General features: G+C 54.3%; 3 protein-coding genes across 3 annotated transcripts; 1 reads left to right on the top strand and 2 right to left on the bottom strand.

The window, feature by feature from the left end:
- Positions 1 to 2,181: 2,181 nt before the first annotated feature.
- NCLIV_054260 (hypothetical protein) lies at positions 2,182 to 7,635 on the bottom strand (the record flags this gene model as incomplete). The annotated part of the gene is made up of 7 exons (XM_003884978.1): positions 2,182 to 3,143; positions 3,749 to 4,373; positions 4,618 to 4,767; positions 5,194 to 5,451; positions 5,624 to 5,881; positions 6,514 to 6,603; positions 7,228 to 7,635. The coding sequence occupies 7 exons, from the start codon at positions 7,633 to 7,635 to the stop codon at positions 2,182 to 2,184; spliced, it is 2,751 nt and encodes a 916-aa protein (XP_003885027.1).
- Positions 7,636 to 10,221: 2,586 nt separating this feature from the next.
- On the top strand, positions 10,222 to 14,203 carry NCLIV_054250 (Acyl-CoA synthetase, related; the record flags this gene model as incomplete). The annotated part of the gene is made up of 4 exons (XM_003884977.1): positions 10,222 to 10,252; positions 11,065 to 11,604; positions 12,094 to 12,369; positions 12,750 to 14,203. The coding sequence occupies 4 exons, from the start codon at positions 10,222 to 10,224 to the stop codon at positions 14,201 to 14,203; spliced, it is 2,301 nt and encodes a 766-aa protein (XP_003885026.1).
- A 1,596-nt stretch (positions 14,204 to 15,799) lies between these two features.
- NCLIV_054240 (putative lysosomal cobalamin transporter,related) lies at positions 15,800 to 21,916 on the bottom strand (the record flags this gene model as incomplete). Its single annotated transcript, XM_003884976.1, has 11 exons — positions 15,800 to 16,032; positions 16,447 to 16,497; positions 16,873 to 16,978; positions 17,389 to 17,436; positions 17,806 to 17,871; positions 18,185 to 18,325; positions 18,705 to 18,962; positions 19,351 to 19,584; positions 19,958 to 20,103; positions 20,350 to 20,662; positions 20,969 to 21,916. The coding sequence occupies 11 exons, from the start codon at positions 21,914 to 21,916 to the stop codon at positions 15,800 to 15,802; spliced, it is 2,544 nt and encodes an 847-aa protein (XP_003885025.1).
- Positions 21,917 to 24,287: the final 2,371 nt, after the last annotated feature.

Here is a 24,287-nt window from a genome sequence, read left to right as displayed (position 1 = left end):
GAATTACCTCATGCACATCGAGCCTGGCAATATGTAGTTGATGTCCCCGAGCGCGCGGAAATGAATAGACGCATAAAGGCTGGGTTCTCGTTTTTCTCGGCATGCGAGTTCGAGCAACGGGCGCGTGCCTGCAGTCATGGTGTAAGCATAAGGTTGGCTACTTTTCTGTAGTACTGCCGGGACGTGGGCACATGCTCTACCAAGCTAGTCATTCAGTGGGCGGAGCAAAATGGGTATTCCAGTAACAGGGTGACCTTCGAGGGCAAGGCTTAGAGTGGCCTTAAACGGACTCGGTGTCGTTGGCTCTGCGTGTTTATTGTCAATGCTGATAGTCTGGGATGCAGTTTCTAAAAGTTGAGATGTGGATGCACCCTTCCACAAAGTCAGTCAACCGTGAACTTATATGTGTCCCAAGCCTCAAATCAGTGACTACTTTTAAGTGCAAACCGGCTAAAGAGGGCCGTGTTTTCAGCCGAGCGCAACGACCAATGCTGTGAGAGTGCCACCGAAATGGGGTGCTACTGGCCTTTCAGAGACACCCGATGCATGATGTCCTGAAGGACGCCAACGCATCGAAGGTGCGCGACTTCAAGTCGACCTGTAGTGCCAAGGCCACGTATGCTGGTAGATGCTGTAAGCACTTGTAACGCGCGCGCTCTTGTGTTGGCTGCCTATATCCTCTTCCATAAATTGTGGCCCTGCCGAATGTAAACACAACCGTTCCACGGTTTCCCCCCATCTCCCGCCTCCCGGTCCCTGACAACGGCATCGGATGGATCATGTAAGAATCCAGGTACGGAATCGGGAAGCATATGAACGGTCGGCGAGTGTCAGTTACCCACGCAGAAAGCAAGGGCTCCTTATAAGGGAAGCTGGTTTCGCGGTAGGCTGCGAACATCGGGATATCTGCCAGGTAAGGTTTCAGACCTGAAGCTGGTGAACCAAGACAGCTGCTGCGGTTGTACGACTGGAGCAAAGACTCGTCGTGTTCCGTGCCAGTCTCAACAAAGCTGACCAGGCGACACAGCGGCGCATTTCTGCAACTCTACGTGGCTCTCAGCCTGCAGTACAGTAACTACCACATTTAGTCCTCGTTAGGGTCCAGCACGGCTCAGTGATGGGGTTCTGGTGTGAACACTGCGAGCATTGATGGGATTGTTGGTGTTGCGAATGCTGAGATCAGAAGCCACACTTACTAGGTTGGCACTTCAAAGGAAGTTACTGCTCCGACCATGAATACCGACATTCAGCAAGGCCGGACTTCGTGGACGACGTGTGGTTCGGCAGAGTTGAACTCGTCTGTATCACCACGATTCTAAGCCTACAAAACTATCGCTGCAAGTAGCGACTGCAGAAGTAAATCGGGCAGCGACAATGACAGCTGGTCAGCAGCGTGTCGGGCGGCGTTGAGGCGGCTGATTCGTTTTGATTTGCTAACTTTAGGTCTCGCAGTGTCGTCACAAAACCCTGTTTCGATACGCGGAATTTTGCTGCTGGGCTAGAATGGCTTCCTCGCCGATGATCGTGATTAACAGGGGAACAAACTGCAATTTGTTCCTCGATAATTCAATCATCGTTTACACTACAGCAACAAAGTGATCGAAAGCGAGTCCCTGCAAGCGTGGGAGTCCGTGTACCATACTGCACGGGACGGTGCATGTGCAGTCGTCATTCCGCCATTATCCGTACCACCACCGCGCTGCTACAGTGCCGAAAAAAAATGGATTTCTCCCACCGGAGAAGCTTGTGCAAAATCGGGTATGCGTCGATGTACGGAGATATGACAAGCAGCACCGAGGGACAGGCGCCGGTTACCGTAAGAAACGGCTGCTCAGTTCACCCCCGACGCGCCACTAAGCACGAAGACAAAAAGGCAAGTGGAATCGTCACATCACGGTGCTACCTGTCAAAAAAGAGCAAGACACTGAAGGACTCATGACGCGATTCCCGTAGCCCAGATGAGGCACTCGAGAGTCGACGTATGGACAAAATCTACTATCACTACATCGAGGTGGGTCACTTCTGCTCGACAGTACCATAGGGTACAGGTCAGAAAAATCGTCACCATAAATGGTGGGAACCATGGGACGCCAGAGAGACACCTTGGCTGTTTCGCTGAGCATCATAATAAGGAAGACGGAATATCACCCGACACCTGTAACAAACGTCCCCAGTGTTCTCTCAGCAAAACACCATCGGGGTCACCCTGGCTGCCGTGCTTCTTAAATACTCGTCGGCAAACTGCCGGGTCTCAGCAAGTATCTTTTCCCCACTTTCGCCACTGAGGTGAGAAAGATCATCCATATCTATATTTCTTTCTCTACGCATTCCAACCTTCATGTAGCTTTGAGCTCTTGCCGCGAGCAGTTCAGCGTAATAGATGGGGGCGGGAATGGAAACCGCACGCTGGCAGCGGCCATATGCGTGGCAAAGGGAGTACATAAGCTGGGCAACTCGTTCGATGTCCCGGTTCGCATCGTCTCTCAAAATGTAATACCGTGTTGGACGGGCTGTCCCTTGGAGTGCTTTATGGGAGATCAACAAGAAGTTTCGGAACTGTCCTGGATGTTGGAGAGAATCCGCAAGCAAGAACCCAGGGGGCAGGTTGTTTCCCTGCGACTGCATTTCCTTCGTGGGAAATAAGCGTGTTTGCTGGCGCTTTTGAACTGCCACCGCGAGGATTCGAGGCTTCGGACGGTTTTCACGAACATACAACTCCTCGATCGCTCGAATTTCGCCTGCCAATACAAGAGGGAAATGTGCTTCTGTGGTGGCAGATCGAAGATAAATAATTCGCGCCGGCCAGTTCTTGGCTGTCTTTCGATAAGAAAGAATCATCCTAAACATCTTTCCAATATCTGTCACAATGGGCTCCTTTCGAGATTCGACGCAAACAGCATGACCGAACACCCCGAGATCATCATCTACGTTGCCCGTACAAGCACACACCACGGGCGCTGTAGGGGGGGGGCGTGGTTTACTTGGATTTGAAAAGAAGGATGTTTCTACTGATAAGACCAATGTACTCTTGTCCATTCCTATTTCCTGCTTGAGTATATCCGCCTCAAGGGTCTGATTCACTCCTTGCAGTTTCATGTTCACTTTGGACATTACATTTGCGAAATACTGCGGATTTGGGTTGTCTGCCATCAATGACAGTCAAAGATATAAGCGCAACAGAGGCCCAATGAATGCACTCCCCGCACATGTTGTCAATCCTTTCCCTAATTCATGCCTCTACTCGGGCCACGAAGTTACCTTCCTGTGCAACTCTATACTGTAAGCTGAATATTACGGTGGGCGCTCCTCGATTCTTTCAAAATCGGGTGAAAGTGCAGCGCTCAAGCAACTCGAGACCCTTGTGACAAATAAAATGTGAAACATGGAGACAAACTGTGCGGTGAAAAAGAATCATCTCTCGAGGGGTGTATTGACAACCGGAGACCACTGTGACATCAAACGAATTAGTTGGAGGAAAAGGAATGGCCTTTGTGCAGTGGCTACTCAGGAAGCCGGCCGCGGCAACGTGCCCTGTTATATAGGTTTGAGACACAGCTGTCGCGCAGGTGATTCAGGAGTGAATAACAGGGTCCTTCCCCTTCATGGCCGCTGGTTCTTCTTCGAGTCCTTCTGATGATTTTCTGCCCCGCCTTACTGTTCCGTCGGTCCAATATGACGTGGCTACCCCCATCTCTAGCACTCGTTCTCTCTACAGTCCTCCGGCTTCTGCGAAGGCGTTCTCGCTTACCTCCACGGAAGATCGCTTCAATGCATTTGTGTCGTCCGTTTAAACACTGCGACGGGAAGTTAACGTCCGTGCATGACTTCACAATTTGATATATTTCCATGGAAACGCGTTCATTTAGAATCACGAAGAGGAGTTCGCAACCCTTGGTCTTTGCAAGAGCAACAAAGGCGGCAAACTGGTCCAGCATAGCGCGCCGATCGCTTCTCGTGTAAGCGCCCAGTCCCGGTTTGGTCGTCAAATTAACACCGTACGTTGCGCCCTGAGCTTTCAGGACTCTTGCCAACTTCTCAATAACATTTTGATTGGTCTCAACGAACGAATACAATGCCCAGACTCGGCACACTGTGCCACGGCAGAAGGCTGCGTCCCGCAAATTCCAGTCGCCCTGAGCTGGGCGGATTGTTTTCGTCGACCTGCCTGGGATTCCGCCTGGGACTTCGCGGTACTTGATGAGAGGAGATTCAAGGACTTTCCCTTCTGCTGTCTTTGCTTCACGCTGCAGCACTACGCCAAAAGCATCGAGAACCTTCGTAGCTGAGCCTCCCTGCGGCCCAAAGACAAGGCTTAACAGCTGCTCACTCTTTGCCACGCGATTTCGAGGAGGCATGATCATGTGTTCTGCGATCTGAGCACATGGCAGGAACATACGAAAAGCGAATATCAGCACACTGGAAATGCCACCACGGACGAGAAGAACAGGCGTCGACGGACCCCTCACCCTGGCGGGACAGGACCGCAATGACAAAGACGAGAAGAAACACGAGTAATGGTTCAAGCACCGGGATATATGACAGGTCTTGAAAAGCCCGTTCTTTCTCCGTCACCGTTCCCTTGAAGACGACTCTTTCCACGTCACGAAGAAACAATACCTGCGCACGATCCTCATCAGTGATGCCCTCCCGGACTGGCTGATGTTTGAGCGTGACGATGGAGATCGGCAAATACGCGGGGCGATTTTTGCTGCGCGTGTTGATTAGTAGCTGGAACGGCGGAATACCAGATACATGAGGATATGATTCCTGAAAAGGAAAGTGGACAAAACCGAACCGGACATTCGGCGGGACAGTGCATAGGGGTTGACGGAAAGGTACCGTCGAAATGGAACCCGGCGGGGCGGTGGCAATTAGAGGGCACTCTGTGAATGTTAATAGAAAGTTATCCACGATGCAAACAGAGGAAGAAACCGTCTACAGCTTCAGCAGAAAGCAACGGCATCGAGTACGTGAAAAGCGTGGTTCTCGAGACGTTAGCATGCCCGCGTTTGCATTTGTCTACACAGCAAAGACTTCTGCCTCTCAAGAGGAAGGCGACCGTTGAATGTGGCAAACGTTGTTCATGTTGCTCGTCAGCTTCAAAACGTTTTTCAATGACTGAAGACACTCCATCACCACTCCCAACGAAAGACCGATCCTGAAGTTATACGCTCCAGATGGTGGAAGACGCACCTGAAAATGCTGCAGCACCGTAACTGTTCTGCCATCCTGCAAATCAAAACGGCTCTCCTCACTGCTCGCAGAGAAGGTCATCAATTCCTTCAGCTTGTAAACCCTCTTCTCTGGCCGTTTTGTGTCTCGATTGAGAATATGGAAAGACTCCACTTTCGTCCCTCTCAGACGTTTATTGAGCCTTCTCATCACTTCCGCATCGGCCATCAGGGCTCGGCAGCCTTTGTCAGTGGACAAGTCCACCATCCTTTTCGCAATCTGCAACGAAAAACGAAGGAAAGAAAGGACCACCGAAAACGTTGTGTAGCACAACAATGAGTCCCTGTTTCTCGGGTAGGAAGTTGTGCATAGGTAGAAAAAGTGGGTGAGACAATGAGCAAATCGACGTTCCTCCTGTTGACGCACAAGAGCGCTGTTCCCCAGCGCTTACAGCGGATGCCTGGATCTCAATATACTTGACGAGGGGAATGGCCTTCGTTGCAGTACACGCACGAAGATTGAATACCGCGTTCCAGCTCAGCGCTCCTGACGTTTGATACGGCGCCACAGCTTGGGAGAAACCGTCCCATATCTGGAAGGCTTTATTTTGTCCGCGTAGAGGAAAAAAGTTCTCAGGCAGGTCCTTGAAGAAATTGACCCCGTTGAACATTTGGTACCCCTCTTGAACTGCAGCATGATTCATGATCAACTGCAAAATCTGCAGAGGTACAGTGCAAAACGAAATATCTGGTCTCTCGAGAGAAGCTACCCGTGAACTATATGAGGGGGGTATGCATTGTAGCAAGGTACAAGACCATGTAATCCATAACTCAGGTGACATAGGGTATTGCCTTTTGTGCCTCCGTTTTGCCTTTGCTTCTCCACAGTGGCAAATCCTGGCACACAAAATCCTCCGACACCCGCACCAGCATATATATATATATATATATATATATATATATATTATAGAGAGAGATGTATGGATATGGATACGTCCTTATGAAAAGGAAGATAAATCAAGATAGCAAGAGGGGGCATACGACGTAAGGCGCAAAAGGCAAGTATAGACGCAGGAAGCTGCTGGTCACTTCTTTCGCACAGAGCGTCGCCTTGATGAGGGAAATGGCAACATCGTATTTGTCACCAGGACACACAATCGTCTTGCAGTGAACGGACATGCGAACGGAAGAGGAGGGAAATGTACGACACAGACAGCAAGCTACTTGCCTGGGCAACTTCCTCAGTTCCACTGTCGTGCGTCTTGGAGGGATGCCCAAGATTGGCCATGTTTACGCATTGCTGAGGATGTATGCTCAAGGTCACGCCTCGAAGTGTCTCTACATATTCAAGTTTCCCCATAAAGACGAGAAGGTGATCTCCGTCGTATAGAATGAGAGATCGCTCCTCCCTCTTGAGGTGGTCCAGGGCAACCTGCAATCAACCGCAAGAGAAGTCAGAAGTCAGACGTGATCACGACTGGCTCGGCTCCAGTTGTCCGAGGATACTGGGAAAACCCTTGCGATATGCTCTGTTGTCGGAGAAATGCCAAGTAAAACGGCTTCACGGGCGTACGAGGAACAAAGAACTACGGGGTTTATCGACACCATAAGCATGCATATGAGTCGGAGGCATTCGTCTTGGCATGGCCACAAACGCACTGTGGTGACGCCGTCCTATTACGTTCCCCTCCTTACATTACAGGCGTCTCCGCACGTCCACAGCGACAGAAGCGATGACAGGCCTTTGACAGGATCGAGCTGAGGCTGTGAAATAATAAGGTGGGAAATCATGGCCTTCCCCCCTGAATGAAAAACGAATGTTCGGTACGGTGTTGTTGCAGTCCAGCTCTGGCCCTCTCACAACAGCAAGGAGTTTAGTCTACAGTCCAGTTGAAATTTTTTACGCTAATAGGGCAGACGAACTGACGCGACAGCCCGATTCGCTTTATCCTTCACGCTTCAAAGGACCATCTTCGCTGAACTTTACATAATCCGCAGGGCGTTCAACCAACATTGACAGGCAGGGAAAACTGAGTAACCGTAACTAGCAACGTACCAGACCATCCAAGAACTCGTCAAGAAGTTCACGACGCGCCTCATACGAGAGCATACGCTTCTTCCCAGGCTCTGCTTTCGCTTTGAAGTCCACGAAGTGCTTCCATAAAGCCAGCCCTTGTTTGCGGCGCGACACGACTAATCCGCAGTGATTGGAAAGACACTTCAGAGGACCGCGCATTACGGGTAAAACAGAGCCGAAACCTCCTCCACCCATGCCTCCTCTGCCTCCTCCCCCAAAGGATCCTCCTCCACGATATCTGTTGCGCTGATCTCCACTCTCGAATCCCCTTCCGTGAGCGTTGGTGCCATTTCGGTAGTCGCCGCCTCTCCCTTCACCCCCTCTCTGGCCTCCACCTCGGCCTCTATCTCCACCGGACTCTCCTCTTCCTCTGCCTCCTCCGTTCATTGATTCAAACGTTCGGCGGAAAACAAAGATGTCAACAGAGGGGAAGCACCACAACCGAGAGAAAACGCCTCCCTCTATGTCACACCGCAATGGGCTTCGTGGTGTGAGGTGTAAACAATCAGAGAAACTCTCACAGGTCCCTAATCACTCGAACATTCGCTCGAAAAGACGAAAAGTGTGGCCAAAATATAGAAACATGAACAACAGAAGAGATGGCAAACAACTTGTTGCGGTGTGTAGCCAGCGAACCAATCGTACGCACGGGACAGACGGGGACAAGACTCACAGCACTGTGGCAGAGACAAAACCTAGTCTTTATGCCTTGCCAAAAGAGTTCCAGTTGTTATTTGCAGGAATAAGCGTACGACTTGCCAAGCAAGGCTAGTTGCAGTCACTTAGGATTGAACTGTTTGCAACCAAGGTGAAAAAACTGACACGAGATTAGTGCACAAATAGGAACGCCGACGTGAAAGCAGGACCGGAGTGGGATCAGGCGAATCCACCTCTCGCCTCTCAAGATAGAGACAAAAACTTCCAAGCGAACAGGGAAACGCGCAAAAAAAAATGTCAGAAATGGACTAGCAGCGTGTGCAGCCATAGCAACGAAGGTTGTCTGCTGCGCTCGCCAACGTCCCACCTTGTAGCGTCTGAAGACAAGCAGAAGTCACGAATACAGAAAGCCAATCACGCAGCAACGCAACACGAAACCACAGTTCCTAAGCAGTCTCAACGCATTGAGGAGTCAAAGAAAGGGACCGTTGACGAATCAGACGTTCCCCTCCAAAAGAATCTAACCGCCTGGGCGGTGGCAACGAGCTCGACGTGAAGAAACACGCTTGCCGGGATGAAGCGCTGCACAGATGCTGCACGGATACTGTGATCCATCTCGAGATATTCCTAAACCTTCCGCTAGTCGTGGTTGAGACACCCCACCCCACGAGGACGCCACCAGCCTTTTTGAGAACTGCAAATGACAGTAAATAGCTTGGTCAAAGACTGTGCCTTCCGTTTATCAAGTGGGTCATGTGCTCGCTGAGGCTGTGTCTTTGTGGCACAAACAAAAAACGTGAACGCCTTCAAAGCCAGTTAGAAACCACCCGGACACGCACGTTGAATTGACTTCCCTGCAAAATCTTTTTCACCCTCGTGTGGCCGTGTAGGTACCGGCCACCTTAGAGTGCGATATGTTAGTAAAACAGCTGACCGTCTGGAACAGTATGCGCCCATATTTTCTGTCTGGAAAACTTGCGGAAGTGTCGATCCTACAATAGTTATTGCTGACCCTCTCTGCAGCACCACTGATCCTAAATGCTATAGGCAGAAGCAACTACTGCTAAGAGAAATACTGAAATGTCGCCTCAGTGGATTTAGTGAACACATGAAGTGTCGCTGTTTTGGTAGCGGGTGAAGAATGCGCCGCTAACCAAAACGTGGACAAATGATGACGTTGTGTGTGTGGAAACCTAGATGATCCAGACCCCGGGACCCGCCTCGTACATGTATAATTTCCCATTGGGTCACTTACTGCGAAAACGCGCTGTCTGCCCTCTGCCGCTGTATTTCTGGAGGCATGCTGTTGACGACTTTTGACAGCATTCCTGTCGAAGAAAGCAACTCACGGTTCGATTCCTGTTGTCGCATGCCAGCGGCCAAAAAAACCCTAGTTTTCCAGTGAGCAGCTGAGAGTCTCGTACATGTCTAACGGTGCAACCGAGCCGCTCTTGCCACTCCTGGAGTAAGTTTAGAAGCCTTGTCGACTTCTTGTGCTGTCTGCAGATACAAACGCATCACTTCTTTTCGCAGCTTCCCGGTTCCATTGACCCAGTCTGCACACTTGCAGCACCATAGTTATCAACTCGGAGTCACTGTCGAAGACCCCACCTGTCGCAGTATGGTTGTCACTCGAGTGCGATACGCTCCTGTGGCTCTGTCCGTCAGCCGTCACAAAAATCGCGGTTCTCGGCATGTCACCGGGAACAGCGAGTGGTGTTGCCAGGAGTGCTCGACACTAGAACCGGACGATTGGGTCCTCGACCTCGTGCGTGTGTCAACCGTTGCAGGTACGGGGGGAGTGCTTCCGAGACCGCGCTTACGATTGCTCTGAGAACGCTGCATACAGCTGGTTCTCTGCCAGGCACGCATACCTTCTTCCAAACCGGGAACAAAATAATCGGGAGTCCCTGGCGCCTCAACACGTCTTTTCGTCACCGGCGAGCATTTTCGAGTGATCCGTTGAAGCGGGTGACTCCGCGGGTGTGCGAAAAGTAGCACGACCAACCCATCTCGCTGCACGGGGGGCTCCTTGTCTCCGAGCTGCTTCTCACCGCCGCAGCGGAACGGGATCGAGACGCGATCCACTACCCAAGACTTTTCCGCAGCACGGGCGTCGTGTCGCGAGAGGCTGGCTTTTGACGTCTCACAGTTTTTGGTGGTAGTTTTCCGCGTCCTGGCGTGTCGCTGTTGTATGCGTCCGTCTTCTCGCTTCCGTGAGCCTCCGACAGAACACTTTTCGGGAACAGAGTCTTTTCCGGAAGGCAGCTTTCTCAGACTCGGCGGAGTGAAGTACCCTTCCGCTGTTTGGCCACGATGATGTACGCGACCCCAGTTGGCAGTCCAGGTAATAGTGAGACTCTTCGTTTTCGAAGTGTTGGAGAATGTGTATCTGTGGAACCACGAATCCCGTCGCGTGGCCGTGAGTCAGTTAACACAGCTCTCGGCTCCACTCCGTTGTCTCTGTCTCCGGAAATGCTACGCACACACGCGTGTATACACGACTGTGTCGGCTGTGACCCGTTCCCTCATTTTCTGTCTTTTCCCGTCCATCAAAAAACGTCTGCTCTTCAAGGGGGCTTCTCTTCAACGTGCTTAGAGGTGTGCTGCTTCCTCTCGTGGCCCGAACCGGCGTTTTTTCACGTGAAAAGTGTGGTAACACGAAGGGCCAGCGCGCGTGCCCGCCTTCCACGCATCTGTTCATGCCTCCTCGCTCAAGCGGGCCTCAGGTCATCCTGCTCTTGATGCATCGTTTTTGAAGCAGAGACTCCCGCGTATTTCTGCTCTCAGGCCACCCCCGCGTCCCCTCAGACGGCGGACCGCTGTCTCCCTAGCCACCGTATACCCCAGAGCGTATACGGAGTCAAAGTGTGTATCCTATCCGCGTCAGTTTTCAAACTTTGTCGCCTGTTTGAGTCCGTGCATGCGCGCATGATGCTCCTACGAACGTGCCGGTTCTCGTCAACCGCTCCACGTCGAGGCGTGCATCTTTGTCATCCAGGCTCACGGGACCTCCGTTCACGGAGCTTGGAACGGATATTTTCACAGATCTCCACCGTCTTTCGGTTTCTGAGAACTGTGCTGTCGGTGTCGAAGAGGCTTTGTGCGTTTGATTCCGCTGTCGGATTTTTTGTCCTCGGTCTCTCGTGTTTTCCGCAGGCCCAGGAGAGAGCGCAGTATGGCGATCGACGGGATTTGCGGCGTACTCCGGGTACTCGATACCTTCGATCGGGAACTCTTTGCAGTCGCTGTTCGATCCAGAGCTGCAAGTCTCGTCTTTTGCAGACACGCGAGTTCTCGATCCCCCAACGGAGAATGACTGGTGGTGGAGTCCGTACGGCATTTTCCAGGTCGGAATGTCGCTTCACGAGGGGCCGGAGAAACCGTGCATGGGCGAACGAAAAAGTTCAGAGGTCACGGATGGCTTTGACTATATCTCCTATGCAAAAGTCGACGAAACAGTCCGTGCCTTCGGCTCAGGTTTAGCCGCGCTGCTGCGATCTGACGGGATAAAACTGGAGACATTCCCCGATGAAGACCGAAACGACGGGACATTCGCCAACGTCGGAATTCTCCTCCAGTCCAGAAAAGAGTGGATCTTCACTGATTTAGCGGTCTCCGCCTACCCTCCTCTCACGTCTGTCACTCTCCATTACACCTTCCCCGCTGAGCACGTGCAAAGCATCGCCGAGCAATCAAGTCAGTGACCATCACTTCGCACACACAACCCACGCCGGACGGTCCCGAGAGAGTGTTACAGTGTCCGTGGTTCGGAGATTCGCCGTGCGTCGAGACGTCGCCCGCTGTGTTTGGCTGCCTACTGCTAGCACTCCGTCGCCCGCACAGTCGAGAGCTGCAACTTTAGGGCCTCCGGGGGTTCTCGACCAGCCTGCGTTTGCTCTCGGTTCGCTATCTTTCGGCGATCGTTTTTGAACGGCGTACAGTGGAAAGCGTACCAGAGGGGATGCAGAAGCCCCACCGCAGTGCACCTTTCCTTGCTTTTTCGAATGCACTCACTACGCGTTTGCGTACGGGCACGTATGCCTATGCTTAATCGAGCGTTTTCCCCTTCCTTCGCGCATGCACTCGCGCCTACGCATCTATGGGCATGCAGACGTGTCCGACGGACGAGCGTGTGGATCTAGCTGTTTGCACTTTCGTTCGGCTCCGTGTTTGTGGCGTTTCCAGAGCTGTCGTGCATTGTCACCGATGTCGACAAGCTGAAGCTTCTCGAGGATTTGAAGCCGTCGCTTTCGGAACTGAAGACAATCGTGGTCTTGCACGCCAGGTCGCCTCTGGACCCGCCGCTAGACCTCGACATCTCCGAGCAGAAAAGACAATTTGCAACGCTCGGGACGCAAGTGCTCTCCTTTGACGAAGTGCTGAATCTCGGAAGGGAGCATCCGACGCGTCCGGTGCTGAAGCAAGATCCAGAGCGCGTGTTCACCATTGTGTATACATCCGGTAAGCCGTCAGTGAGGAGAGGCAGTCGAACAGCAACGCTGTCCTCGGCTGTCTTTGCCGTTCCCCATTTCTGGCCTTTCATCGGGTGGACCACGTGGGAAAGGACGCGAGTGGAAATCGCCTCTGAAAGCCGAGCGCCGGAGAAGTGTGTCGGAAGGCAGCGTATTTCAATGTCAGCAAAATGAGCCTTTTCACACCACACACGCACACACACAGGGGCCTCGGCGTCGTCGGAGAGGCGTTTCCCTTTTGTCGGGTTTGTGTTTCCTGTTCTTCCACTCTCGCTCCTCGGAGCGCGCGGTGAGTGTGTCGGTCGCCGCGTACGTCCCGGCACCGCCTTCGTGACGCGTTTCCATTTTCGTTGTGTGCGTATGGCTCAGGAACGACCGGGAGTCCGAAAGGTGTGATGCTGACAAACAAGAACTGGGTTGCAGTGATTCGCTCACTGTACATTCAGAACCCGACGACGCTGGGCATCACGTCGGACTTTGTGCACATTTCGTACTTGCCCCTGTCCCACGTGTTTGAGCGGGTGATTGAGTATGCGGCTCTGGCCCATGGCGTCCGAATTGCGTTTTTCTCCCGAAAGCGCGAGTTGATCCCTGAGGACTGGCGGGCGGCGAAGCCGTCGCTCGTCTTGATGGTTCCGAAACTCGCGACGACGCTGCTGGAGAAGATCGAGGCGCGGCTGAATCAGCAGCCGCTCCTCAACCGCCTCCTGGTCGGCTTCGCGGTTGCGCGCAAACTGCGGTCCACGGCGAAGGGCTCTCAGCCGAACCTTTGGTACGACGACTTGCTCGGCGCCTCGCGGATCATGCGCGAGCGGATTTTCGGCTCGCCAGACAGCATGAAGTTCGTCGCCTGCGGCGGGGGGAAGCTCGACGCCGCCGTGCAGCAGAAACTCGAAAAGTACCTCGGCCTGAACATCATCCAGGGGTGGGGAATGACTGAGACCGCCGGCGCCGGGAGCTGGCAAGCGTACCGGAACGACGACTCGTACGACAGCGTCGGCGGACCGACGGCGTGTCTGGAAGTCAAGGTGCGCTCCTGGGAGAGCTACGACGCGACCAAGAGCGAGCAGCCGCAGGGTGAGTTGCTCGTGCGCGGCGACAACGTCTTTGCGGGGTACTTTCGGCAGAAAGAATTGACCGCCGAGTGTCTGCACTTCGACGCCGACGGCGCCAAGCCATGGCTTGCCACGGGCGACGTGGTGGAGATCCAACCTGACGGATCGATGAAAATCATCGACCGGAAGAAGAGCCTCATCAAACTGGCGCAGGGCGAGTATCTGCAGACCGAGAAACTCGAGGGCATCTACGGCGCGAGCGCGTTCGTCGAGAACATGCTCGTGCACGGCTACGACTCCCAGTCGTACCCGGTCGCCGTCGTCGTCCCAGACCGGCGGCGGGTCCTCGACTGGGCGCGAAAGGCGTACGGGGACGCGGAGCGGGCGGAGGATCCAGCTGCGGCAGCGCCGGCTGGTGAAGCGGGCGACGACGCGCTTTTCCAGAGAGCCCTCGCGGACTTTGCGCTGAAAAAAGAGATCCTGGCTGAGTTTGACCGGATCGCCAGCGAGGCGCAGTTGCTCGGCTTTGAAAAGATCAAAAACGTGCACCTGACCGCCGACGCGTGGACGCCCGACAACGGGATGCTCACGCCCACCTTCAAAACGAAGCGGGCGCTCCTTGTCCGAAAGTACAGCAAAGACATCGACGAGCTGTACAGGCAGATGGCGAACAGGCAATTCGTCTCCGACGTCAACACCGCAGTGGCGCTGCGGGACGCGCCTTGGTGGAGGCGACTCCTGCCTTGGCTTCGGTCTTGGTGGCCGTAGAGAGAGTCGCCCGCCTCCAGTCTTCACAAACTTTTTGCGTTAACAGCGGAGCCGCGCAGTTGACCGGCACGTGTGCAACAGCTACGGGGAACAGCGTGAACCACAGTGTCAAAGCACGCCGCACAACGAATGGTCTCGGCTTTTTTTGCGTGGTGCCAGGTTCCCTATCCGCAAATACCTGGGCGGAAACGAAAAACCGCTGTCCATGGATGAGTTCTCCAAATGCCGTCGATGCATGGTCGAGTTCTCCAAACATCGTCACTGCATACAATGAACGCAGCTGGCCTCTACCGTACCCCGCGCGCCGTGGGTGAAGCCCTGTGTGCATCATTTATCTTCGGATAATATATAGTGTTTGTAACTTTTTCGACGGTACCCCGACAAAATTGTTGGCGTAGACCGTGCAAAGACGAGTACCGGCAGGGTGTATCCGGCACCCCGAACACGTTTCTTTGTGGTCCCTTGTGCATGGGGCAGCCGACTCCCGCGCACATTTCATCGCCTTACAAAGGCCTGCATTTTGATAACGGTCAAAACCTGAAACTGTACTCTGCCATCGTTCGCGATGCTTTCTAATCGAATCGGTGCAATCGAAGCTGCCGCGTCCTCTTCTGTCTAGCCTGGGGCGGACTCGAGAGAGCAAAGACTACAAAAAGCCTCTTTCGTTCGCGTTCGGGTAAACGAAAAACGGTTCGCAATTTGAGAGTCCAGCTCTGTCCCTTGCTGCCTGCAACTCGCAACTGGTGAAATCTCAGCGAGACGAATCGGAAACCACCTTTCTTGCCGAGGATTTCCGACTCTCATGTGAGGCCTCGTTTTTATGTAACGAAGTTCGCCTGGAAAGCGATCGAAACCGATCCCGTTCACGTGTCACAAACACTGAGGAACGGCACCGCAACACTCCAGACTTCCATCAAGTACACTCGCGCTCCCGAGCGGCTTCATAGGCAGCTCTGTGTCTTCATTGTACTCGTATTTCTCTATTCAATAAGTTGAATACACGTGTATACACATGTATACATGTACTTATATATATATATAAACACAGAAACGCTGTCACAAGTCCCTGTTCTCTCTCGACATTTTCCTCAGGGCCGTCAACACACAGCTGCATCGGTCCCCCCACCTCCACCGTGCCTCGGTGTGCATTCGCGATACCCTCTGCTCGTTTCAGAGCTGTCATCTCCCTGCCGCTAGTATAAAAAGGCCGCTGCCAAGACGCAATCAAACTGGCTGTCTGAATGTGGCTTTTTTCGTTCACGCAAGAAACGGAACTCAAAAACGCCTGCGCAAATCGCCCAGAACAGATCCTCGCTTTTCTGCTCCCGGCTTGCGGCCCCGCATCTGCGCCCCGCGGCTTTCCTCGCAGCTTCTCTCCTCCAATCCGTGCACCGCCCACAGAGCTCGCCGATCCGTTCTCGCGGCTTCTGTCTCCACACATTTTTGTGCCGAAAAAAGCCTTTTCCTGCTCTCTATTCGTTCCCCCTTGTCGCGCGCGGATGGTGAGCGAGGCCGATACCCTTCGCGAGGCACTCGCCGCTCTTTCGGGTCCAAACGGCCGGGCAGAACGTTTGCGTCTTCGCGGGCTCCGTTTTCTCACACGCACGCCTCGTCGCACGTGGCCAGGAGCTTCAGAGTTTCCTCCTCCTTCGCGCCGCGCCTTCCCAGAACCCGCAAGCTGTCTTGCGCTCCCGAGAGCGCAAAGGCGCGACTCGCCTCGACGCCGAGGCTCTCGTCGGCGCTTTCGTCTGCCTCCAGCCACCGGTCCGAAAGATACGGCTGCTTGCGGCGCGTCAGGAGACAGTGGAGCACGCAGAGCGCGTAGATGCCTGAACAAAGGAGGCGCAGGGAAGGCGACGCTTGAGGAAACTGACTCACACGCAGAAAATCACTCCGAACCAGCAAGGGAACCGCAAGGACGAGAAGGGAAGCATATATCGCGCCGCAACGGGCTGTGAAGGTTGGGAGAACTGCAGGGGAAAAGCGACGAAACGCGAAAAACACGGAGAAAAGGCGAAGACACAGGGAGGAGAGCGAAAGGAAAAAACGGCAGTACCCACGCGAGATGACCTATAATAATCAAGAAGATCATACTATATACCCAAATAAAAACCCATCCACTGACTACATTTCGACTCTAGTTCGGGTGGGCAGAAATCTGTGCGACATGGACAGGATCCAACAGCGACTTCGTCCTCTGCATGCGAGAGCGCCCGAGAGGCAACCGGCAGTAGGCGTCTCACCTAGGAAGACCCAGTTGGAGAAGAAGAAAAAGTTCGCAAAGGAAGGATACGCTGAAAAGCACACATGCGCCACACCGCAGGAAAGAAAATCTCATGACGGAAACCGCTGTCGGCGGAAAGGTGGGGGAAACAGTCGGCGTTTCCCTGACCTATCCAACTCCACTAGTGTGAACAAAAAGGGCCTTTCGAAAACGCTGGGGAACCGCTGTCTCCCAAGGACAGTGTTGTTCGGTTTCTCACGGATGCATCCCCGCGAGTTGTGGAGACAGAGAAAGGCAAAAAGGCGCGCGCAGAAATCCAGCGGGCGTCTCGAGGAAGAGAGCCCTCCACGCGAACGAGGGCTGACGGTCTAGGATGACGCGCAGGCAATGCTTTAAACCCAAGGCGGAGAGAGGCGCGCAATGGAGAAAAGAGCGGAAAACCTACCGATAGCAGCTCGGGAGAAGACAGCAGCGAAGAAGGACATGCGACACGATGTTTCTTCGCCAGTTGCAGTTGCTTGGAGAGAACAAGGAATCGGATCGCTTCCGTTCTGCACACACAAAGAGACGCACAATCCGTCTCCAATCATATATATATATATATGTGTGTTTATGTATTTACGTTCAGCTCCAGAAGCGAAAAGTTCATCTCCTAGACCCAGGCAGCGGTCGAGCACCAGGAGGTGTGCATGCACTCGCGCAAGACGGGCTGTGTTTGTCGGAGATACAGAGCGGGGTCGCTAGATGGGCAGAGATAGACATCAGCAGGTACAGATTGATACAGATATCAACAGATACAGATATAGACATGTGTGACCGTGTGTGTAGCGACAGAGGAACCCCCCAGTGGAGACAGCGAGGGACTGAGGGATGTGGGACTTGTGGAACGGAGACGGAGCGGGGCGCAGAGAGAAGGGGAAACGAGGTCGAAAGACAGACATCGCGAAGCTTCGCGGCTTACCGACGGCGAGAACGTCTGAGCACCGAACGAGGCGTATCGAGGGGCCATCTGCATGCAACTCGAGAAAAAGGGGCGATGAGCCTCGTGAGAGGTGAAACAGAGAGCGGGAAGAAACGGGAAACGAAACGTCGGAAAAGACGGCCAAGCAAAAACGCGATTGGTCGAGGGGGACTCCGGAACACAATGTGCGAGGTTGCGAGGGGACACACACAGGCTACGAGAACAGAGACGACGAATGCAGGCCAGGGACGCGCCATTGGAGGAGAAGAATGGCGAGACGAGAGAGCGAAGAACCGTGGGGGGAACGAAGGACGGAACGCGGTGACAGCACAAGACGCCAACGCGACGACCGATCGAATGCATGCGAAGAACCAGAGGGAAGAGAATGCGAAGAAGCCCGACTGGGGGAGGACGCACCGAGAGAAGCGCGAGCGAGGCGGCGAGGAGGAAGTGAACGAGAAGGAAGCAGAGAATCAAGAGGCTCTGAGAAGCACAGCATTCGGCAGGGAAAGGTTTGAACTGTGTGGATTTTGACCCAAAGATCGGCACAGAACGAAGAGAGGCCCGCGGGTGTACATACAGGCAACCGCTGCAAGGGGAGCAGATAGGAGTCGCTACGTGCCTCGTGTTTTTCGTTTCTGCTTCATGGAAATTCAGGTATACAGCCGGTCTGAGAAGCGTGCGGCCTTCTTGCTCTTCGTGCGTCGCGTCTTTCGATTCTCTCCGAGTGTGTCCTCGGAGATCCCCGCTGCCCAAAAACGTTTCCCACGCAGTTTCCCACGCAGTTGGGGCGTACCTCGGGGGGTGTGCGGCCTCGGCGGACCGGCTCGCAGGTTTTCGTGCAGATGCGCAATCGCAAGGAGAAGATGCCGTATAGGAGGCAGAGGAACAGAAGAGCGATGTACACGCCGACGAGGAGAAAGTCGGCGGGGAAAAACTGAAACCGAGCAAAGACGAGAGCAGACACCGCACGGGAAAGAGGCGCGGTGACGAGCGAGACAGCCCTCCGACAAAAACGCGGCTCTCGCCGAGTCGTGTTATGGTGCCTCTCTTTGAGACTCTCTCGCAGTCTCCGTCGCATTGTCATTTGCCTGAGACTGCCCCAACGTCCCCTTTTTTCTTCGCTTCCTTGTCACCTCTCTCCCATCTCTTCTCTTCGTCACCCCGCCACAAACCACGCCCTTCTCTCATCTCCATCGCTCTCCCTTCCTTCGTAGCCTCTTTCCTTCCTATCCTTCCCTTCCTATCCGTCCCTTTCTTTTCTTCCTGCCTGTTTTCTTCTCAGACTTCTTCCCGTTTTCGCCAGTCGCCCGCACCTGCGAGAGGTGCACAAGAAGCTCGTCGAGTGGATTAAAAAAGACGCTGTCGCGTTGCGCGGTCGCGTCGTCGTCGAGAACGAAGCCACAGCTGTACGTACACCTGGAGAACTCGAGGCGTTGGAAAAGTGCGAGGAAGAGAGCGCCCGCCGCAACGAGAGAAAGGACGAAGAAAACAACCCCGAACGTCCACCGAAAGGGGAGCAAAACGCCGCGATACAGAAAGGCGAGACATCCCGACTGCTGCTGTTCTTCTTCCTAAGAGCACCAGACACGACACACGGTCAGCCCCCACTTGTTCTCAGCCGCCCACGCCTTTCCATTGTTTCCAAGACGCGGGCTTTCCCACATGTTCCCCCCACATCAAAGGACACTCGTGAAAAGATAAACATGCATGCACACGGAGAGAGACGCCGTTGAATTGCGTGGTACACATGCACTATCTACAGGATGCGGTTTCTCGCGCCTCTCCAGCTCTTCTCTGCTCTACCCGGAACTCTTCTGTTCTTGTCGCGACCTAGCCGTGCGCATCTCTTCTCTCTTCCTTCTGTCCTCCTCTCTTCTCTCTTCCTCTTCTGTCCTCCTCTCCTCTCCTCCTCTTCTGTCCTTTCTTCCTCTTCTTCTGTGAGTCCGAGCGTTTCTTCACCTGGAGACGATACGTTCGCTCTGTGAACTGTTGCTGTTGGGTACGCAGCTCCAGAAGCTTCGCGCGGTCCTTCTCGCTCATCGCCGTCAGAGACGCGCCGTCGCCTGCGTTCACGTACTTGCTCTGCACGAACAGAAAGCGCGTCGCACCCTTCCGAGGATCCTCGAGGGTGAACTTGCGAGGCCCGACCGGCACCGCATGCGCCCACCGCGCGTCCCCGCCGCATGCAGCGAGCTGAAATGCCGTTAAACCCGAGCGGCGAAACGCCGATCCCAGTGCCACGCACAGGCTCAGGCAAAAACGCGCATGTGCACGCCGCCGGTTTCGAGAAGAAACACACGCATTCATGCATACATGCATATGCATATAATGCAAAATCCTAGACATGCATAGATGCATATATATACATGTAGACACACGTACATATATATATATATATATATGTACACGCGTCGAGGTAAGTCTGTACATGTGTATATGCACGCATGTGCCCGCAATTACATCTGTAGATATATATATATATATATAAATATATATACATATATACATTTATGATGCATGGAACGTTTGTCGTGCAGGGGCGGAGAGTGTGGCTGCGCGGGTGTACTTGGAGCTGGCGTTGTTGCTCGCGGATTTCGGCGACTTCTCTTTGAACTTCTCGCTGTTGCTGCTGCGGCGTCATTCGCCCGCGGAGCCACAACACCGGCAAGGCTGCCATGCCGTAGGCGCCGGCCAAAACCCACCCCAGCTGGCCTGAGAGAGAGACAGAAAAGTTAAAGGGGAAAAGGAAAGAAGAGGGACGGGGAAAATATTGAGAAGGCGGAGAACGGACGCAGAGGGCCAACGAAACGCCGCACTCCTCTTGAAAAAGACGAAAGAGCAGAAGAGAAACAAAAACAGAAGAGAGCACGCGAGGGAGAAGAGGAAGCGGCGAGAGGAGGAGCACGAGAAGTACTGGGAGCGAAGAAGTCTGAGTTTGTTTCGCCGTCCTTGTCGTACCGAAAGCGAGAAGGGCCGAGACGACAAAGAGGAGAGAATCTGCGCCGCTGTGGTCCAGATCGAAGAGCGCGGCTGTGTAGCGAAGAACATAATCGACGCTCGCAGCAGCGGCTTCCACGCCTGCTTTGTCTCCCGCGTGCGTCGAGGGAGGCGAAGAAGGCTGACGAAACGATGGACGTTGCGTGAGGCAGAGAGACAAGAAAAGAAGAAGAAGAACGACAAAGATGAGAGTTCGCTGAGCCGCTGCGCACGCGACAGTGAAGGGAGGAACCACAGGGGTGTCGACGTCGTAGGATCGACCGCGACCGAACTCCTGAAAAGAAAAGCAAAAGGACACCAATCACGCAGGGAAGGACGCCTCGTGCTCTCGTTCAGTCTCTCTTCCGTGTCCTTCTCGCCTTTCTCCTCGCCTCATCCGGTCGTCCCTCCCTCGTGCGGTTTCGCTCTCTTCTCACTTCTCCCTTTCCCTCTCTTCTTCCCGTGAGACAGCTCGTCTCGCTGTCTGCGCGGACCACTGCGGATGACGCTTTCCCTCATTTCGTTCCTCTCTGTTCGTCGAAAACATCTTCGTTTTTCCTGCTGCGCCGCCGTGTCTTTCTCTTTAGGCACTTCCCCTCACCGCCTTGAGACTCTGGAGCTGTCTGGAGTAGAAGAAGGCGAAGGGAACGGCCGCGTAAGTGAGAAAGAGGAGGAGGGAGAAGAGAGACACGTAGAGCTGTTTGAGCGACAGGGCGTCGAGGGCGAGTGGAGGCAACTCGACAGTCACTGCGCCGGACTGGAGTCTGTGGAGAAGCGCAGCGCCCGAGAAGTCGATTTGGGGCGGAGTCTCAAAACCAAACGGCCCAGCCTGATCGGAAAACGAGAACGACGGCAGCCGAGCAGCCCCAGCCTCCACGTCCTTGTGCGGTCTCGCCGACAACGAAAACGAAGAAGATGAAGACGGAGAAGATGGAGAAGACTGAGGAGAAGATGGAGAAGACGGAGAAGGAGCAGATGGAGAAGGAAGAGGCTCTTCAGCAGCGAGGCGTCGTGCAGCAGAGCCGTGAGGAGGATCAGAAAAGTCGGAGAGACGGTCTCGAAGACCTTCAGGAAACGGAGAACGAGAAAGAGAGGGAGAAGAAAGAGAAGCGGGAGGAGTGTTTTGGGGTATCAGGGGGTCAGACGCAGGGGAAGCGACACTGTTGCCTCGAATGTCCACAGCTGAGAGTCTTCTTCCTCCTTTGGTGTCGAGATCTTTCTCAGCTCCAGCTGCCTTCGTCTCGGCGGGCATGTCCATAAACGTGAGACCTCGAGAGTTGAAAGGAGAGGCGAAAGCCGCGGGAGTCGCCAGTGCGTCTGGAAAGGCGCCTGCAGCCAGAGCGCCTTCGGGCAGACGACTGACGACGAGGATGTCGAGGGGAACGAGGAGACAGAGGAGAAGAGCAGCCGTTAAAGTCGCAGAAAAGGCGAGAAAGGCAACAGGGTTCGAGGCTTTCCGCCTCACGTAGTACCAGTAAATAGAGCCCGAGAGGAGGAGGAGAGCGCCCGCGGCCGCCGCGTACACCCACCCTCCGAGCAGGAGCGACATCTCGACAACAGAGCGGGAAAAGAAAGAGGGGAAAGAGCGGGGGGAGGAAAGGACACGGCAGAGGCAAAATAGACAAGGAGAGACAGAGCTAGTGAGATGGAGGGCCAGCAGACGAAGGAGAGACAGAGACGGCTAGAAGGAAGGAGAGAGAAGGCAGCGCCAAGGGGAGATGCGGCTTCTCGTGTGTCTTGGTCTTTGTTCACGCAGGGACAAGGTTGTGGGCCGTTTTTCTCAAAGAAAAAGCGGATTTTTTCAGCGAACCCGACAGTGCGCTGCGCCGCTCTTCCCCAGAGCCATGCTGGCGTGAGAGTGCGTCGCTGGGCTGTCTGGTCGCCTCGCGCTTCAGTTTCCACGCTGCCGCCGCGAGTTCTGAGGGGAGGCGATCCTCAGCGCGCTGGCGGTGCCTCTTGGGAGCAAAAGAAGTTTTTACCCGTCTCCGGTGAGGTTCCGTCGACTCTCCAGCTGGACGGAGCATGCTGGGGAACCCAGCTTTGTTCAGCTGAAGAGGGCGTTTTCTCGGAGCGTAGCAATCTCGTGGCCGACAGACAGAAACGCGAGAAGACATTCGAGGGACAGGTGTTGGAGAAGCGCGCATAGAAAGCTCCAAAACCTGCGAAGAGAGCAACGCTCCACAGAAGCAGGGCGACGGCTGTCGGACATCGAGCGCGTCTTGTCTCGCGGAGAAGACCTCTCGCGAGGGTTTTTTTCGGGATCCAGAAAACGAAAGGCTTTCCTGCGTTTCGCCTCGCCTGAGTTTCCTTCTTCAAAAGCGTTATTCTCTCTTCTCCGGAAGAATCGCCCGATCCAGAGGAACTTCCCGCGCCTTCTGCCCCGCAGGGAACCGAGAACTGGGCCTTCCCCTGCTTTGAAGAAGCGCCTTTTTTATAAGGAAGCGACGGACACGCCGGGGGGTTTAACCATTGAAGAGAAGGTTACTCGACCGTTTTCTCTCGCCTTTATTTCCATCTCCCTCACAGACTCGCGAAGCCGGTCTTGTCGCGCGCTTGTCGAACGTGCGCGGTTCTCAGGGTCCGCCGAGAGCGCCGCTTCGCGAAAAGAGAATCCGAGGAAGCGAGACACACTCGCCTTCCTCACATCGCAATTTCTTTTTCGAGAAAACCCCTGCGGACGGTCTCTATACGCCACGGTCGCTTCGAGGTGTGCACGCGTGCTTGAGGTTTTTGCCGAGGCATGCCGGCGACACAAGAGACGATCGAGCGCGCGTTTTCCCGTCTTCGAGAAACGCTTTTATCGAGCGTTTGACACAGTGGGACTTCTCACATAGGGAGATGACCGCATGGCTATCAGGAAAAGCGGCGGAAATTCGACAGGAAATCCGAGGTTTTCGCGCCACGCGCTGGCAGCTGGCGGCCGCCTTTTTGTCATTTGACCCGTCTCGCGCGGTTTTTTCCTCGCTTGGAAAACGACGCTGTTTCGGTTGGGGGCAGAGCGCTTTTCGCACCCACCCTCCCCCCCCCCCCTCGCTGGTTTTTGTGTGAAAATCGAGCGATTATTAACCCGGGCAAAGTTGCGGCGGAAACTCGTGTGTACAGAGTCTGAACCCCGAAACTACCTACGTGTTTGGGCCTACAACTGGCGAAAAAGCTTCGGCCGGGAGACTTGCACAAAGAAAAGGCGATACTTCTGACCTGGAACCTTATTTCGCCAGAAACACCTGTCTCGTGCGCCAGCCGATCTCGCCAGGATCTGAGTATGTACAGTCTGTTACGCCTCGTGAGGAACAGGCTGGTTTCTTGCGTTTTCGTTGCGGTGTCTGGAGTTTGGAAACCCTCAGGAACTTCCGCAGGGGCGTGTGAGCCGTTCTTTTAGAAACCGAGAAATCTGCGGCAACGCCGAAACGTTCGGCCTCGCTGCATGCACTCCGAGGGGAGGTTCTCGCGCATGCGGGTGTGCGTCTCCACCACCACCTGTCGATTTGCGAGGCGGCGAAAAGCGGCAAGACAAGACAAACTCGCTTCCAGCTTGGCGCAGCGCGTCTCTCCCACCTTCTCCGGTCCACGCCTTTCTTTCGAAAGCAGCGAGAAACTCCGAATTTTCCACGTAATCCACTGACGCCCGCGCCTCAAGTGTGCACCGGGTTTCGTGGTCGAAGCCGTCCTCGCTCTTCTCCGGCCGAACTTCCCTCGAAACCGCAAGATCCAGACGAGGCCGCCACGTTCTGTGTCTACTCTCCTTTTCATTTCCGGTTTTCTCCTCGTTCCGGACCCCCCGCAAGGAGCGAAATCGAGCCTGGATTCGCTCGCTCGAGGGTGTCGTGAATTTCTGCGGCGTCCGTTTTCGCCATGGATGCCAGTGCCGGAGGAACCCTTTAGTCACGGCGAACCCGCCGTGCATCTCTCCTCTCGGTTTT

This window comes from Neospora caninum, chromosome XI (genome assembly GCF_000208865.1).
Source record: "Neospora caninum Liverpool complete genome, chromosome XI".
Taxonomy (NCBI): domain Eukaryota; phylum Apicomplexa; class Conoidasida; order Eucoccidiorida; family Sarcocystidae; genus Neospora; species Neospora caninum.
The sequence above is the reverse complement of the archived record's forward strand: the minus strand, read 5'-3'. Positions and strand labels throughout refer to the sequence as shown.